The sequence below is a fragment of the Cydia fagiglandana genome, chromosome 3 (genome assembly GCF_963556715.1).
Source record: "Cydia fagiglandana chromosome 3, ilCydFagi1.1, whole genome shotgun sequence".
Classification (NCBI taxonomy): Eukaryota; Metazoa; Arthropoda; class Insecta; order Lepidoptera; family Tortricidae; genus Cydia; species Cydia fagiglandana.
Window position 1 is genome coordinate 21,171,529 of NC_085934.1, and position 16,147 is coordinate 21,187,675.

The following is a 16,147-nucleotide window of genomic DNA, read 5'->3' on the forward strand; positions in this document are numbered from 1 at the left end:
AAAAAAAAAGAACGTGAACATTAGAAATTTACAACTCCAAAATCCGGGTTAAAATTGAATAAAAAAAAACTACAAGAACATCTACTGTAGTTAAATAATCAGAATCCTACCAATATAATGGCTACGCCCTTGGGGGTTTTGTTGTTAAAACTTGGTAGGGCTCTAATTTTTATTACAAAAAACATGGTACATAGGTTTGGTTAGAGGTGATTAAGAGAGTAAATACATCGAAAGCTCATGTTAGTGACTACGTCAGTTATAGAATAAGACTTTAGGGGAATGTTTCAAGTGATATGCGATGAAGCGGCGGCAATGCGTGATACTAAGCGACACGAAAAAAAGAAAAAGAAAATATATTACTTTTTCTTTTTGCAAAATTAACTAGTTAAAAAATCAAAATGAGCTACAATGATAAGTATTACGGAATATTTAAACGTGATTTTGTCACGTCTTTATTTTGAATAACAAGCGTGATTGTATTATAGTAACATTAGTAGCGCGCCTTATTTTGTTTTCAATTACAGATAAAAGTCTAAACTAAATTATGAACCGACAGATGGCACTGATAAAACATCGAACCCAGTTGCACTTATACAGTCAGTAGCATTAGTTGCTAAGCGGGCGAGGTGTTCCAAATGATCTTGACGCGACATTATTGTTAAGAGAATAAAAGCGCGTCTAGGTAGGTAATTTTGAACACCTCGCCCGCTTAGCAACTTCTCCTTCTGACTGTACATTCCATTATAATATTTAAAGTTTGGAAAATAAAGAAGAAATTTTGGAAATCTCACGATTCTGGGATGCAGTTCGTCTATTACCAACTAAATAATATTTAATATTCTTTTTTGTGCACCATACAGTTAAAAATACACAGAAAATAAATTTACATTAAAAGTTAGGTAACAACTGAAGTACCTTTACTATACAAAATAATTAAAGCTTATTCTTAAAGATTGTCTCGAGTTTGTGCAACATGGCCTGTGCCTATCTGTGTAAGGTACGCGGTGCGGTAGCGTGATGGCAGCTATGATAGGGTCTGTCAGTACTCTGTCCAACCTTGTGGCGGGTCTCAGGAGTCCTGCAGCACACGCCACACGCGCACGTCGCCGCCGCTGCAACACACTCACACTTACAGCTTGGCAACAAAGAATTTAAATTAAAAAGTGGCAACACTGTAGTGTCGTCCCTTTGAAACCAATTTATATAAGAAAACAGGACGACAGAACAGTGTTGCCACTTTATAATTTCTACTCTTTTTTGCCAAGCTGTACGGTTCGGCCACGACATTGCGCGACTTGCGACGGCGGCAGCGATAACCATAGGAGCGAGTCACAGCGGTCGGACGTTTCGTTCCCACCTATGGTTGTCGCTGCCGCCGTCGCCAGTCGTGTAATGAGTACATTACGGCCACTAGGCCGAGCCGTTAAACTAACATTCGGAATGCGATTACATAAGGTACGTACGTTGACACGGACGGTGTCAATTTCTTTCGTTGCCGCATTTATAAATGTGCAATGTGCGAAAATTTTTTCAACAAGTTGATAATTTTCTGGAAAATTTTAACGAAAGTTATAAAGTTATATCAAATAGATTGATACCATCCTCGTTAGGGCTGTAGTAGTAATGTCGTTGCAGTCACCGTTCGAATGTCACCTTTATTAATGGTACTCATACCTATATGATAACAACTATCCGAACACTCTCAGATGAATAAAAGATATGAGTCGAGAATGTAACAATTATATTTAATAGTAGTGTTTTGTGCCTACTTTTAATGACTTCCTAAGATGGGTTAACGCGTGTGACGAGATAAATAGTTATCCCGATCTCATTTCCTAATATTAGAAGTACCAACGTGTCGCCTGTACACATTTGTCGCATTCCATCACAGAAAAGGACTTTTCTGGGTCAATAAGGTCTTTTTTTCCAACAGAAATTTTAATAGAAAAGTCCTTATTGCAGTTGAAGGGTCCTCACCCTTTTCTGATGGAAAGCCACATTTATATGACCGATGTCGCGTGTGGCACGTTCCCAAGATTCAATACGTACAACAGAGTTCTACTCAATAGCCTCTGTCCATTGGCATTATCGTTAGCGCAATGTAGATTTCGTCTTATATGGCACGGCGCCATCTGGCGGACAATTAGATGAAAAATACTCACTTCCCGGCCGTATACAGCGTGTCCCCATGGTGGCCAGCCTTCAAAGCGTGTGGCGCATCTTGTAGAGAGGCGGGCGGCGCGGCGGGGCGCAGCGCGGCGCTCCACAGCCGCAGCGCCGCGTCGCGCCCGCACGACGCCACCAGCGCGCCGCCGTCGGCCGCCGCCGCCTCCGACCCCACCACGGCCACGCCCGTCACCCAGCCCTTGTGGGCGTTCATCACGGTCTGGGGACGAAGGGACAAGATCATATCAGATCTTAGAATCTAAGACTTAGATAAATAAAATGAAATAAAAAATAAATAACCCTTTTATTTCTTGCATATTACAATGTCAAACATAAAACAATCTACGCTACAATTTATTTAATTTTCTAATAATCAGTTTTTAGTAAATATTTGGTCACTGTTTAGGTACATATTGTTACCTCCAGAGTAGACCAGTCGGATCTATCCTGTGCATTTTGTATAGTTTGTCCCTGCGACTTCTCTACTGACAGATAGATATACTTTCTTCAAATAATATAATAGTGGCTCTGTTAAGTGTAGGTCTCGCGATCGCGAGTACAAATATTCCATTTTGAAGAAAAAAACGAAAACTGAAACGACAATATAGTCAATAATCCTTTCACTGCCGCGCCGGGCACGGGTATGCCCGATTTTAGTAAGCAAATCAGGAGCACGGCATTTGTGCACGCAAAATTTCACGAAAATCGATTGAAAAATGCGACCTGTAGAGGAGAGCAGTGGGACATAAGAAGAAGAAAAGAATTTTTGCACCAGCTGAAATGGAGACTCTCTCAGGCTTCGCGCTCTCTCTGTCAAAATGAAAAAAGTCACCTACAGTCGTTTAATTAAGCTGTTAACAGGTTACTTACGTGTGTGAGCGTGTTGTCAGTGAGACTCCACCGCTTGAGGCTGGAGTCTCTTGAGGCGCTGAACAGGGCGGAACCCGAGAGCGCCAGGGCTTGCACGCCGTCGTAGTGTGGCGGCTCTAGTAGACGTCGGTTGCATGCCTCCCAGCCTCCTTTAAAAAAATGTTAATATAGTCTGTCCAACTGCTGACGTTATAAAAATGTAATATCTTGAGAGAGTGTAAACAAAAAAACGTTTCTCGAATTGACCATTGACATCATTCTATTGATGAAATGCCTTATTGTTGTAGCGCATCACAAAATTGGCTACGCGAATAAATTGATAACTAGTCAGTTTTGTTGAAACTCCAACCGTTTTTCTAAAGACAATAAAAATTGTTTGTATTGAACTCCAGGGCACGAGTTGCAGTCGCCGCGAGCACTCGAGCCTGAGGAAGGACCCCCGACAGGTCCGAAACATGTCGCCAATAGCGACTAAAAATTCAAGTGAGTGAAACCGTTGTCGTCTAAACATTTTAAAATATGTCTCACGAAAGTTTAATATCGATTATTGCAAACAATAAAAATTGGTAGAATAGGTCTTTCTATGTGTTGTTACACTATACACCAACAAACCTGTATCTTGCGGACACATGTCCAAAGTCCGCACATAGTGGTCCTTAGAGCCGGTGGCCACCAGGTCCCCGGCGGGCGCTCGGCCCAGCGCCAGGCACATGACGGCCGCCGCGTGACCGCTCCACAGTTTGCAGACGCACTCCATCCTTCAAAGATAACACACGAAACGGTTAAAATACCTAAAGGTCGCAGTTGTTTTCGATGCCGTTATTTTTTTCTCACCACACCAGCAGAAAGGCTTACTTTGCACTTCAAAATCTGATAGCAAAGTTGCATTTTATTCACATGTGAACCAAAGCAATCAAATGCAAATATTGAGTTGTTTTCTTATGTTTGCTGATAGAATTGACTTTTAAATTATGATTTAGGATGATAAATATTTAATAACATTCATTTGGATTTGATTTTGTTTGATATCTTACATTTAATATTTGCTACGGGTTGGTCTGGTGAAAAAGTTTGTGTTTCACTCGGGGGAAAATTTTGCTTAACCCTCGTGCTTTGAAACCCTCGCAACGGTCAAGATTCCATTTTTCGAACTGCTCGCTACGCTCGTGGTTCAATTTTGGAATCTTTCGCTTGCTCGGGTATCAATATTAGCACGAGCAGTTAAACAACAACTTTGTCCCCCTTGTAAAAGAAATAACTATAGAATAATCTGTTTTTGTGATGAAAAGTTGTTAATAGGTATTTAAACTCACATGCGCAGATCCCACAATCGAAGCTTATCACCAGCGGCGGTATAAAGACGCCGAGGTGATGCTAGAGCGAGAGCGGTGATGGCCACCTCGCCCGCTACTCCTCTAGCTGCCGGCACTGCGCCTACTGCTCCTGATGACCTGCAAAAAGCAGCTTTTAAAATCGAGTCAATTTATAAAATTCACAAAGTTATATAAATAAATTTGTTGCGTTTAAACTGAATAATCGAAAAGAAAACTTTACCGGGAAAATTTGCCCAAAATTCTAATCTTATATGTCATCAGTAAACTCGTACTACATACATCACAGCATCTTCAGCCACACACAGAGAGCAACTTACTTTTTCTCAAAAATGGACGGCAAAGTCGACTTTGCCGTCTAAAAAATAGGTCGCGAAGCGCGTAGTTTATGGTCAGTCAAAAATTAAAAAGTTAAAAACATTGCAGTCTCGATTTTGGGACTGCAATGTTGCATACAAATTCCATTATTTGTCGAGTTCCAAACTTTTTAAAAGTTGAAATGGCCATATCAAATGAAGGCACAGGCCCATTAAACAGCCAAACAGATGATTAGTACCGCGACTATTTAGCTGTCTCAAATAGGTTGGCGTATTTTCGGCAGAAAAATACACTTCTATTTTTTTATTAAAAAAATAAAAAGGCGGCAAGGGCTTTTTTCTGTGAAAATATATACGTAAGAACGTTGCTTTTGTAAAATATTTCTATGATATTTATGTTTCTTGCACCATTTTTGAGAAAAGCACTATATATGACTCGGCTGGAAGGCTACTTGCTGGCTTCGGATTCAATTAAACGGACTCCCAAGGTCGTCCGTTTAAAACGAATCCTCAGCCTGCAAGTAGTTACTTCCGAGCCTCGACAATAATGTACTATTCTCAAAAATGGACGGCAAAGTCGACTTTGCCGTCTAAAAAATAGGTCGCGAAGCGCGTAGTTTATGGTCAGTCAAAAATTAAAAAGTTAAAAACATTGCAGTCTCGATTTTGGGACTGCAATGTTGCATACAAATTCCATTATTTGTCGAGTTCCAAACTTTTTAAAAGTTGAAATGACCATATCAAATGAAGGCACAGGCCCACTAAACAGCCAAACAGATGATTAGTACCGCGACTATTTAAATGTCTCAAATAGGTTGGCGTATTTTTGGCAGAAAAATACACTTCAATTTTTTTATTAAAAAAAATAAAAAGGCGGCAAGGGCTTTTTTCTGTCAAAATATATATGTAAGAACGTTGCTTTTGTAAAATATTTCTATGATATTTATATTTCTTGCACCATTTTTGAGAAAAGCACTATATATGACTCGGCTGGAAGGCTACTTGCTGGCTTCGGATTCAATTAAACGGTCGTCCGTTTAAAACGAATCCTCAGCCTGCAAGTAGCTACTTCCGAGCCTCGACAATAATGTACTATAATTCCAACACTTCAATTGTTGATCCCTGATTAGACCACTTGGTACCCAGCTGCTTCGCTGTACATTGACTCAGGGGCTACATGTCATATCGTCGGCTTAAGTCGCAAACTTCGTAACTCCATTTCAAGGAAATTAGTCATTGCTACCTTGGACAACAATACTTAAAGTCGTAAACCTCATAACTCCCCCTGAGCAGTTCCGAGGTTTGCGACTTAAGCCGACGATATAAGTCACCACAGCGTGTGAACCGGCGTCCGTGTCCTGGTGTCGAACAGCCTGACAGCGGCGCCGGCCGCGCCGAGCACGAGCCGCGAGTCGCCGCCGCTCTCCGCGCCGGCCGCGAGCGCGCTGACGCCGCCGCCGCACCAGCCGCGCCACGACTCCACGCCGCAGCGGAGGTCCCAGCCGCGAATTGTGCGATCTGGCAACGTTGCATTAATGTCAAACTCAGACCACAATTATTTCTGAGAGTCGGTTACGGCAACAGTGATAGAAATCACCGCTAAAACCTTTGCTAAATTTTATTGTATAGGGGTTTTCCCAGTTCTTTGCTGACTGACGTTCATCAATCCGTCAATATTGTGGTTGATGCGATCTGACATTAGATTTTATACCTCTTCTACTATTGGTAACAATTTGTTTCTACCAAGCGTTCGAAAAACATTGTTCCCACATAAAACGTCAAGAAGATCGATTTATAATTAATTATTTATGGCAGTGTTTTCTTATTATTTGATTCCTAATAAGTTTGATTAAAAACATATATGATAATGTCGAGAATACTTACCGACGCCTCCACTATAGAGGATATCTGGTGCTACGGCCAATGAGAGCGCGGCGCCCGCGTGGCCTTCCGCTATGTGAGTGCATTGTAACCACGCACCAGTACCGCCACTGACTCGCTGTAGAAAAATCATATATTAATCAATTGCTCACTAAGTTAACAGATTGTGATAAGTAGAGTATTTAATATGGTTGTGAATTTTATTTTAGACGAAAGAAATACAAGACAGAAGGTTAGAGAAATTATAAAAGTTTAATTGATTCAATTTGATGATACTTATATCTCACCATTACCTATAACTCTTCTACTGAGTTCAGAAATAAATACCAGTGGTTTTCGATGGTCCTTGACTCTCCCCATCGGATCTTCAGTCGTCTCGTGCCCGGCTCTCAGCAGCAAGCGACCCGAGCAGCTTATATCTCACCACCACCAAGTGAGTTCAGAAATAAATACGAGTGGTTTTCGATACTTACCTTAGGTGCGATTTCCTTCACTGTTCCCATGGGTGCTTCATTTGACGCAGGCAAGCCGCAGAAAAACGTCGTCGTCTTGTTCCTAGCTCACAGCAGCAAGCGACCCGAGCAGCTTATATCTCACCACCACCAAGTGAGTTCAGAAATAAATACGAATGGTTTTCGATGCTCACCTTTGGTGCGATTTCCTTGACTGTACCTATGGGTGCTTCATTTGACGCCGGAGCCAGTCGCAGGAAAACGTCGTCGTCTCGTGCCCGTCTCACAGCACCAAGCGACCCGAGCAGCTTATATCTCACCACCACCAAGTGAGTTCAGAAATAAATACGAGTGGTTTTCGATGCTCACCTTAGGTGCGATTTCCTTGATTGTTCCCATGGGTGCTTCATTTGACGCCGAAGCCAGCCACAGAAAAACGTCGTCGTCTCGTGCCTGGCTTAAGCAGCAAGCGACACAAGCAGCTTATATCTCACCATCACCAAGTGAGTTCAGAAATAAATACGAGTGGTTTTCGATGCTCACCTTAGGTGCGATTTCCTTGACTGTTCCCATGGGTGCTTCATTTGACGCCGGAGCCAGCCGCAGAAAAACGTCGTCGTCTCGTGCCCGTCTCGCAGCACCAAGCGACCCGAGCAGCTTATATCTCACCACCACCGAGTGAGTTCAGAAATAAATACGAGTGGTTTTCGATGCTCACCTTAGGTGCGATTTCCTTGACTGTTCCCATGGGTGCTTCATTTGACGCCGGAGCCAGCCGCAGAAAAACGTCGTCGTCTCGTGCCCGTCTCGCAGCGCCGGGCGACGCGGGCGGCGTGTCACCGCTCGCCTCTCTGTGTTAGTCGAAGCGTTAGGGAAGCAAGCAAAATGGGGCATGTAAACATGAACACAAGTTTTAAAGGGATCTACAGAAACAATGGTATGATCTGCTCACCGGTTTATGGTCTCATTTATTTCTAAGTATAGTATTCAATAAAATTTTTTTGGTCTGTAAATCCCTTTATTCTTAAGAATGCAGTATTTTTATTACTAAGCCTTTATTAGAGTATGATATTTTTGACAAGGGACCAAAATTTATAGTTATATGTACCTATACAGAATTTTATTAAAGGATAAAAACTTGAATAATTACAGTTTTGGCGAAATATGTAAATAATTTACGTATTAACCAAATATGCTATCTAATGTATGTGATGTATGTATATAAGCCCTGCTCTGATGAAGTACGTAATACTAAATATCATTAGTCATTATTATACCTAATCAATGAATTTGAAATTAATATATGCCAAATATGATTGAATTTATACTGAATTGATTGTTGTGGATCTAAGCTGTAAATCTGACAAATTAATGAAAACATGGGAATGAACACCAAACGTTGCCATGACATTAAGGGTATGACATGTTATGTAGCTATGTTGGTAACAAAAGCAACACACATGGTATGATTATAAAAAAAACACATAAATGACTTACCCCCGGACTAATTTTACGTGATTGTAATATAGGCATTTCATTATTTAAGGAAAACTACTAAAATGTTATGTAGAGGCTTATACTTTTGATATACTCAATAGTCATAGAATTAGAAACGTCTTATATATTTTAACAAAAAGTGCAAAATAATAAAGTGACTAAACCTAATTAATACACACCTATGTAAGAAATATATTCGCTACGCTACGTGCATGAAAACAATATCAAGACTGTATTTTGCAATTACAATACAAATATAGTGCTATTTAAACACAAACTGTGAACTATTTAAAATGTACACATATTCTCAGTATCCAAATATCGCCTCTCAGTGTATAATATTAAGGTACAAAATCAAGCATGCAAGGGTGCGCCATGCAAGATGCAAACAAAAACAAGCTTACTTCAACTGTTTATTAATGTCTATATATACATACCTACTACAGTTATAGTACACATAGCTGCCTCGTTAAAGCTAGGGTTACATTGTGACGTTACATACTTCTTTAAAGTCAGCTATACACCACAACGATTTAACTGTGCAGTCCTTTTGCGCAGTTTTTTTTGTAGTAGGTATGATCGCCCTGATTGAGCAAAGATTTACCTTAAACACAAGACTATGCAAAACCTGGAGCTGTAAACTTATACTTTGTATTTGCCTGAATAAAGAATAAAAGGAGTGCGAAGTTAAATCTGTACGATAAATAGTCGCAGTGTGTAGCCGGCTTAAATTTCCAATGTACGATCTACGCCATTGACTTTATCTGACAAGTGAAAGAAGAGATGACGACAATTCTACATCTACACGCTACGATGAACAGTGAGTATTGGAACAAAAATAACTAGGTATTTCGAAAAAAAATAGCAATTGTGTTGATACTAAATGAATGAAGCTAAGATTTCGACTAAAAGAATTAAGCTAAGATTAAAAGGTTTCTCAAGAATTTTTATTAATATTGTTAGCTTAGTATATCTAATTCTTATTTTAAATAATAATTCGAGTGACTTTTTGTACAATCTTGTCATCATCGGTCTCAAATTAAATCTATTAGAACTTTTAGTAAATAGCCATAAATTAAAAGGTTTCTGAACAAAATTTGTAAATTTAAAATTGAAATATTATATTAATATCATTTACGCTAGTCAATTGTTACCTGTACAAAATTTTACAGCGAAAATTAATGAAAAGTTAAAGCTTTTAATATTCTTAATTCTAGCAGGCGTAGATGGCGATTGGCTACTAAACTATATTACAACAAAGAAAATGCAATATTTACGCTTCAAGCTGTACAATTCTCCTTTGGGTTGATTAGTAAGACTAATAGTAACATATCTGCAATGTACGTTGCCTACACACTACACTGGTTAGCATCGTATTTTGATAAAAAATGAATTAATAATAAGTATTGTCTAATTAACGTATAGCCCCCTTATTCATAAAACTTTATGGGCCTGATCTCGTTAAATTGTTTTATCCCTTTCTTACAAATACATAAGTCAATATGACTGATAAAGACAAACTATTAGCTAATTGAGGTTTGTAGCACGTTTATGAATAAAAGGGTAAGACTTTAGGAAGACGCGAAAGATATATCACCCTCACATACGGGTAAAAAGGACGGAGATAAGATTTCTTTATTTATAATGGCACTTCTTACGGTTCCTTACGTTACATTAGTAATTGTTTTTAAAAACCTAAATTACCTTTATTATGTCTTCTTAGACTAGTAAAAACGGTTACAATTTATTGCATATTATGCAAACCCCTCTCCCCATAAAAATATTAATTTTACTTTGTACCTTGAAATTATACTTTAGTCAAAATATCTATCGCTCCTATTTTTTATTATTCTAATATGTAATCCCACCATCTATTATAAATTTATAATACGAAGACTACGTATTAGGCAAATGAACTCGAATCACGGACTAGTTGTGAGATTACAAGTGTAGTGAATAATCCATTTCCATCGTATTTTCACGGAAACGCACAAACGTGTTATGCTATTTCAATCAGTCTCAGGCGTCTCAGTACTGAGGTTGACTGAAGTAGAATGACAAATACGAACTTTTAGGAAAAATACGACGTCAAAAGATTGTTCACTACATCTGTAAGCGAATTATTTTACACCAAATAGAAATAAGTGTGTGGAAGCAACGTCATGCAGCGCGGTTAACACATATGTACATTTTGCTACGTGCGTCCTCTGTGCCGGTCCTCAGTCCTCCACTATGTTCAGGTCGGTCAGCAGGCTGCAAGCAAGCACACGCTTGAGCCCCGTGCCAACTTCACCCAGTTTACCCGACCACCACGGTAATACACGATCGTGCGTTCATAATCCTAATCGTTTATTGCTAGTTGTTAGAAAATAATAGTACATATCTCATTCAAAGTATTGTGGTTAAAATGGAGTATATTTATAAACATAAAATCATTTTATAAATATACAAAAACACATAGAAAATTAGACTGTTTCTGAAATTATTAAGCGCACGATCGTGATATTTTGTATTGTAACCGATACGAGCGATTCAAGCGAATGTGCTGAGGTATTTGACATACGAAAACAGACCAATATGTTATTACTCTCCAAAACAAATGTTTTGATCAGTGTGATGAATCAACTGGAAAATAGAAAATCTTCTAAAGTTTATTCTGGATCTTAAAAGTACACAGGAAAAAAAAACACGTATAGGTATTGGTAATTCCGCCAATGAAGTACAAGTTACAACATTTTGTATCTATGGAATTATTTGACTGGTTAAATGACTGACTATACATATTTATATGCAAGTACATACTTATACCAGAAAACAAAAATACATTCCTTTATGTTTTTAAATGCTGATCTGGTAGTTTTCGTTGTTGTTACAAGACAGTCGCCATCAGATACATCGGAGCGGTCAAGGTGCTCACAAATATCTGATCACGCCTCTATAGCGTTACAGTGAGTGTTCAGATATTTTTGAGCACCTTGGCAGCTCCAATATATCTGTCGACTGTACATCTCAGCACCGTTTTATTTTAAGAGTAAAAATATATTGTACTTTGACTCCTAGCACGTTTTTTGACTATGAACAGCTCAAAAAAGTGTCATTCTTAAGTGAATATATATACTATTCGCCAGTTATGTCTTCATGTCATTACTTATTGCAACAATTTAAACATAACCTCATAAGTGGGCCAATTTATTGAAAGTTGTACAAAGCAATTTATTTGATTTGACTTGATTATAGGTACTGCCTTTTCATAGGCCATACTTATGTATTATTCGTATTTTTACTAAGCTATATTTTTGATACATTCATGCTCATAAGTAAGACATGTATTATTCTACAATGTGTGTGATAAAAGAAATGTTAATGTATTAAAAAGTCTTGACATAAAAACATCCGAGGCGCAAGTAGAAATCTACACCCATACTACATTATATCGCACATATACCCAAGCAGTGTACCATGCACACAGGTTTCCGAGACAGACTAACATGCATACTACATGACAAGTACACATAATAAAAACTTGGTAACTTTCGCACTAGTCATATTTGTGAACTATCGTTCCAATATTTATAAACTGAAATAAATGTCATATACTAAGAAAAACTGACCAAGGCCTCCAGTGTCCCAGGCTGGAATCGAACCAGCGTCCTCTGCTATCGCGGCAGGTGCCTGAACCACTCGGCTACCGGGTCACAGCGGCATAGGTCAAATTTTCCAAGTATATGCACTTCTTACTGAAGGCTTGTGGCGCCCCCTGGCCATCCCTAAGGTAGAAAAGTATGGTTCGATTCCAGCCTCGGGCACTGGAGGCCTTGGTCACTTTTTCTTAGTATATGACATTTATTTCAGTTTATAATTCATATACTTAGTAGTGATACTTGATAAAAACAAATGAAAATACTTTCTGAAAACAATTTAATTTGTTCAAATACATCATAGTATTGTTCCAATATTTGTTTCAGAAATTGACGTTTTTGACAAAAAGCATTGAAAATGTTTATTATTCGGTAGCTATATTGTTAAGTTTAATGCGAGGTTTAGACTATCTTCACGTTACATTGCCGACTACTAAGGTAAACATTCAAAAGTTTGACCAGAAACCGCGATGTATTGAAAATTACATGCAATTTCATGTTAGTCTCTAAACCTTACACGCGTCTTACCTATTCTTTTGTTATTATTTTTAAGAAGCATGCAAAAGTTACCAAGCGTGTTTCCTGCTATATTTCAAGCCCTATTCGCACTTTGCCAATTGCTAATTGTAACAGCAAAACACTATAACCAATTATAGACTTTATTCCTTTGCAATACGGTTTAGGAATGGTCAGGTGTTGACAATGGTACTGAAATGCTTGGCGTAACAGTTGGCAAAGTGGATCAGATTTATTTAATGAACAGTTTCATTTCGTAGCATAATTTTTCTATAGAACTGCAGTTCTAAAATAAAAATATAAATATAATTATAATTTACCATCGCGTAAGGTCGATTTCTATATCCATCCATTGTTCAAATATGTAGACAAAAGAATACTAAAACGTATTAAAATTATGCAACTGCAAAACTGAATTAGATGGCGTTGTAGTGCACTATACGTTTTGTAATAAATTAACTGTAATGTCGGCTGTACACACTCGCCGAGAGCCTCTCGCCGAGACTCTCGGCAGCGCTCCGATCCAATCGGAGAAGCGAGAGACGAGTCAAGAAAGAGCGAGGCGAGAAAGGAGGAGCATGTACACACTCGTTCTCGGCTTGTCTCTGTGTCTCTCGACGAGTGTGTACAACTGACATTACAGTTCATTTAGTGTCTATGATATGAAAGAATTAAAATACCAAATAAGAAATACACAGCGAAATATAACAGCCACTGCAGTTTCATAACAAAACTGTGCTACGAGAGTTACAATAAAAAATACGATACGTACAATGATGCCGGCTTTGCCAAGCTGTGCTGCCTCCTGATTGGCCGAGGGCTCTCGGGGGGCGGGGCCCGCCGCGACGTGAGCGGCGACGCGATTGGCTGCAGCCCTCTGGAAACGTGCGTGACGTCACAGTGTGTGTAGACAGAGCACATTGTGTGGAAGTGTAACGTATACTTTTGAAATTCTGGTCCTATTTTATTACTCTGTGTATCACGTACACACTAACAAACATTTTAGAATAACTTTATGCCTGTGTGTGTTAGGAATGAAGACAATACAATTAAAAGACAGATTACGTGGTCAAACAATGCTTTAATTGACAATAGTGCTGACGTTGAAATTTAAGCTTTAAGTCCAATGAATAAAGATACAGTTTACCTTACACTGGTACGTTTCGGACACGGGTCATTTGCAATTGTATCGCTGCGTGAAATATTTTATACTCTATTATTATATATCTATCAGTAGTATCAGTTTTTTTAAGTTATGATGGGATTTTATAATACTTTCGATACATATGTATAGCCTGACAAGTTCTTTTTTAGCCCTGATATAATGTCGCTACAAACAGCTTACATATAGCAACAATACGTGTACGTCATGAATAGTCGGGACAGTGTGTATTGGCATCGTGCAAGAGCGAGTGAGGTATACAATTATGTACATGTGAGTTGTAGAAGTATGTTTCCCAATCGAAACCCAATCGAAAGAGCATGTTTAGTTGATAATTAAGTATGAATAATTTACCTATCCGCCATAATTTGATTCTAAATATTCGACCTCCGTATATATATTTACCAGATTCAGTCACTCGTGGTGGTAATGGCTCATTCTTATAATAAATATTTTTGATTATAGCACTAAAGACGCCTTAAATGAGAAAAATAATAATTTAATAATTAATATTCATATTTAGTACAAAACTAACCAGTTTATTACAAACTCACTATGAAAATCAGTACCCGTCATGTCAACAAATAATTTCACAACATTGTTTAATGGAATGCTACTGAATCCCGTATCCTTTTTCTGTCGCAAGTATTTTAATGTATTTAAAATTATTTGTTTAGCATCGGTGTGAATTTTTTTGGGCATTCTGATTGCAAAATCTATTATTATCCTGAAATATTTACAATCATTTTCGATTTGTTTACATCGGTGACATTCAATGACTTTCAATGTCGGATGTCAAACAAAATAATTGCCATTAAAATAAATTAGTTCCATCGAAAATCCGCAACGTGGCGAGGGCTAAAAAGGAACTTGTTAGGCTTTATATGATATTGATATAAAGTTGAATAGTCGACTTTCCTGTCGTGTACAGTCACCATCAGATATATCGGAGCGGCCGAGGTGCTCAAAAATATTTGAACATGCACTCTAACGCCTTGACAATAGAGGCGTGTTCAGATATTTGTGAGCACTTTGACCGCTCCGATATATCTGATGGCGACTGGGTCCGTTGTAGAGCCTATGGCTCTAGGTATCTATAGGTATTGTAACGTTGTAAAATCAACTCTAAAGAGTTAAACATAAAGTGCAGTTTACCTTAAGCTGCCCGGCGCACTGGGCACGCGACTGAGCGGTATGGGCTTGGGGGACACGGGCTCGTATAACGATTGCGTCATGACGTCTGCTTCTGTGTTTTCATTGCCGTACACGCCTAGGTCACGAAGGCGCACGGATCCCCGGCGAACACTAAAAAAAAATATAAATAAAAACTAAATAAAATATAATTAACATCACATCATCATCATCAGTAGTGTTAGTAAATTAACAATTGTATTTAGTATCTTAAGAGTAGTTAAGTGTAGTATATTTCTGTTATATATGTTTTAGTGAGAGCTGTTAAGGATAAGTGAATGTCCTTAGTGTGTCTCTGTAAACTTATCTCCTGCTCACTTATTTCTGTTTGCTTTCCAAATAAATAAAATAAATAAAAATAAAACATCACTAATAACCACAAAAAAGGTATAATATGACTTGAAAGTACCTAGTGTAAATTATTGTAATTTTAACAGATATATTATAATTACAAATTTAACAGTCTTTGAAATAGATGGTGTTGTTCGGTCCTGTATCTATAGTCAGAAAACAAAATGGCTCCTTAAGCCAGTTGAGGGTAGGTGAATACATGGTACATGAACAAATAATGTAGGTTAAAGTCAGGTCGTTCAGTGACAGATCCAGGCGGTTTTGTATTTGGTTGGTTAACTAATAAATGTTATACCTACCCGAAAATGTAGAAATTGTTTGTTTACTTTTATTTAAACATCTAAAGATACAGAGTTTAAACAGGGTAGTCGTCCTACTACGTTTGGCCAAACGCCAATATATGGCCATATAAATATTTATATATTGCGCCAGGTGAACATACGCTGTTACGTTAGAGCCATTTTAAATGTGGAGTTCTCCACACTGTTTTAAAATTAAAGTATAATTAATTCCATTTATTCATTACCCGTTTCTATTCCCTTGTAAAAAGCAAGTAGGTACTTGTACTATACTTTTTTTTGACGACCGGTCTGGCCTAGTGGGTAGTGACCCGGCCTATGAATATATGCATTTATTTGTATCAATAACACAGATATTTGTTCCTGAGCCATGGTTGTTTTTCTATGTATAAGTAAGTAAGTAAATATTCTTTATTGCACCAATAACCATACATCTTACATACATGTAAAATTACAAAGAAATTTTAGTGTTACAA

At 38.2% G+C, this 16,147-nt stretch overlaps 1 protein-coding gene across 1 annotated transcript in view; it reads right to left on the reverse strand.

Moving 5' to 3' along the window:
• Window positions 1–1,069: 1,069 nt before the first annotated feature.
• Window positions 1,070–16,147, reverse strand: part of LOC134680460 (kinesin-like protein KIF21A) — a 112,937-nt gene continuing 97,859 nt past the window's right edge. The window contains exons 20-29 of the mRNA XM_063539590.1: window positions 14,986–15,135; window positions 13,441–13,545; window positions 7,736–7,868; window positions 6,569–6,683; window positions 6,016–6,202; window positions 4,350–4,487; window positions 3,649–3,794; window positions 3,037–3,185; window positions 2,163–2,386; window positions 1,070–1,112 (exon numbers count right to left, since the gene is read on the reverse strand). Coding sequence (XP_063395660.1) covers window positions 1,070–1,112; window positions 2,163–2,386; window positions 3,037–3,185; window positions 3,649–3,794; window positions 4,350–4,487; window positions 6,016–6,202; window positions 6,569–6,683; window positions 7,736–7,868; window positions 13,441–13,545; window positions 14,986–15,135 — 1,390 coding nt within the window. The remainder of the gene's footprint in view (window positions 1,113–2,162; window positions 2,387–3,036; window positions 3,186–3,648; window positions 3,795–4,349; window positions 4,488–6,015; window positions 6,203–6,568; window positions 6,684–7,735; window positions 7,869–13,440; window positions 13,546–14,985; window positions 15,136–16,147) is intronic.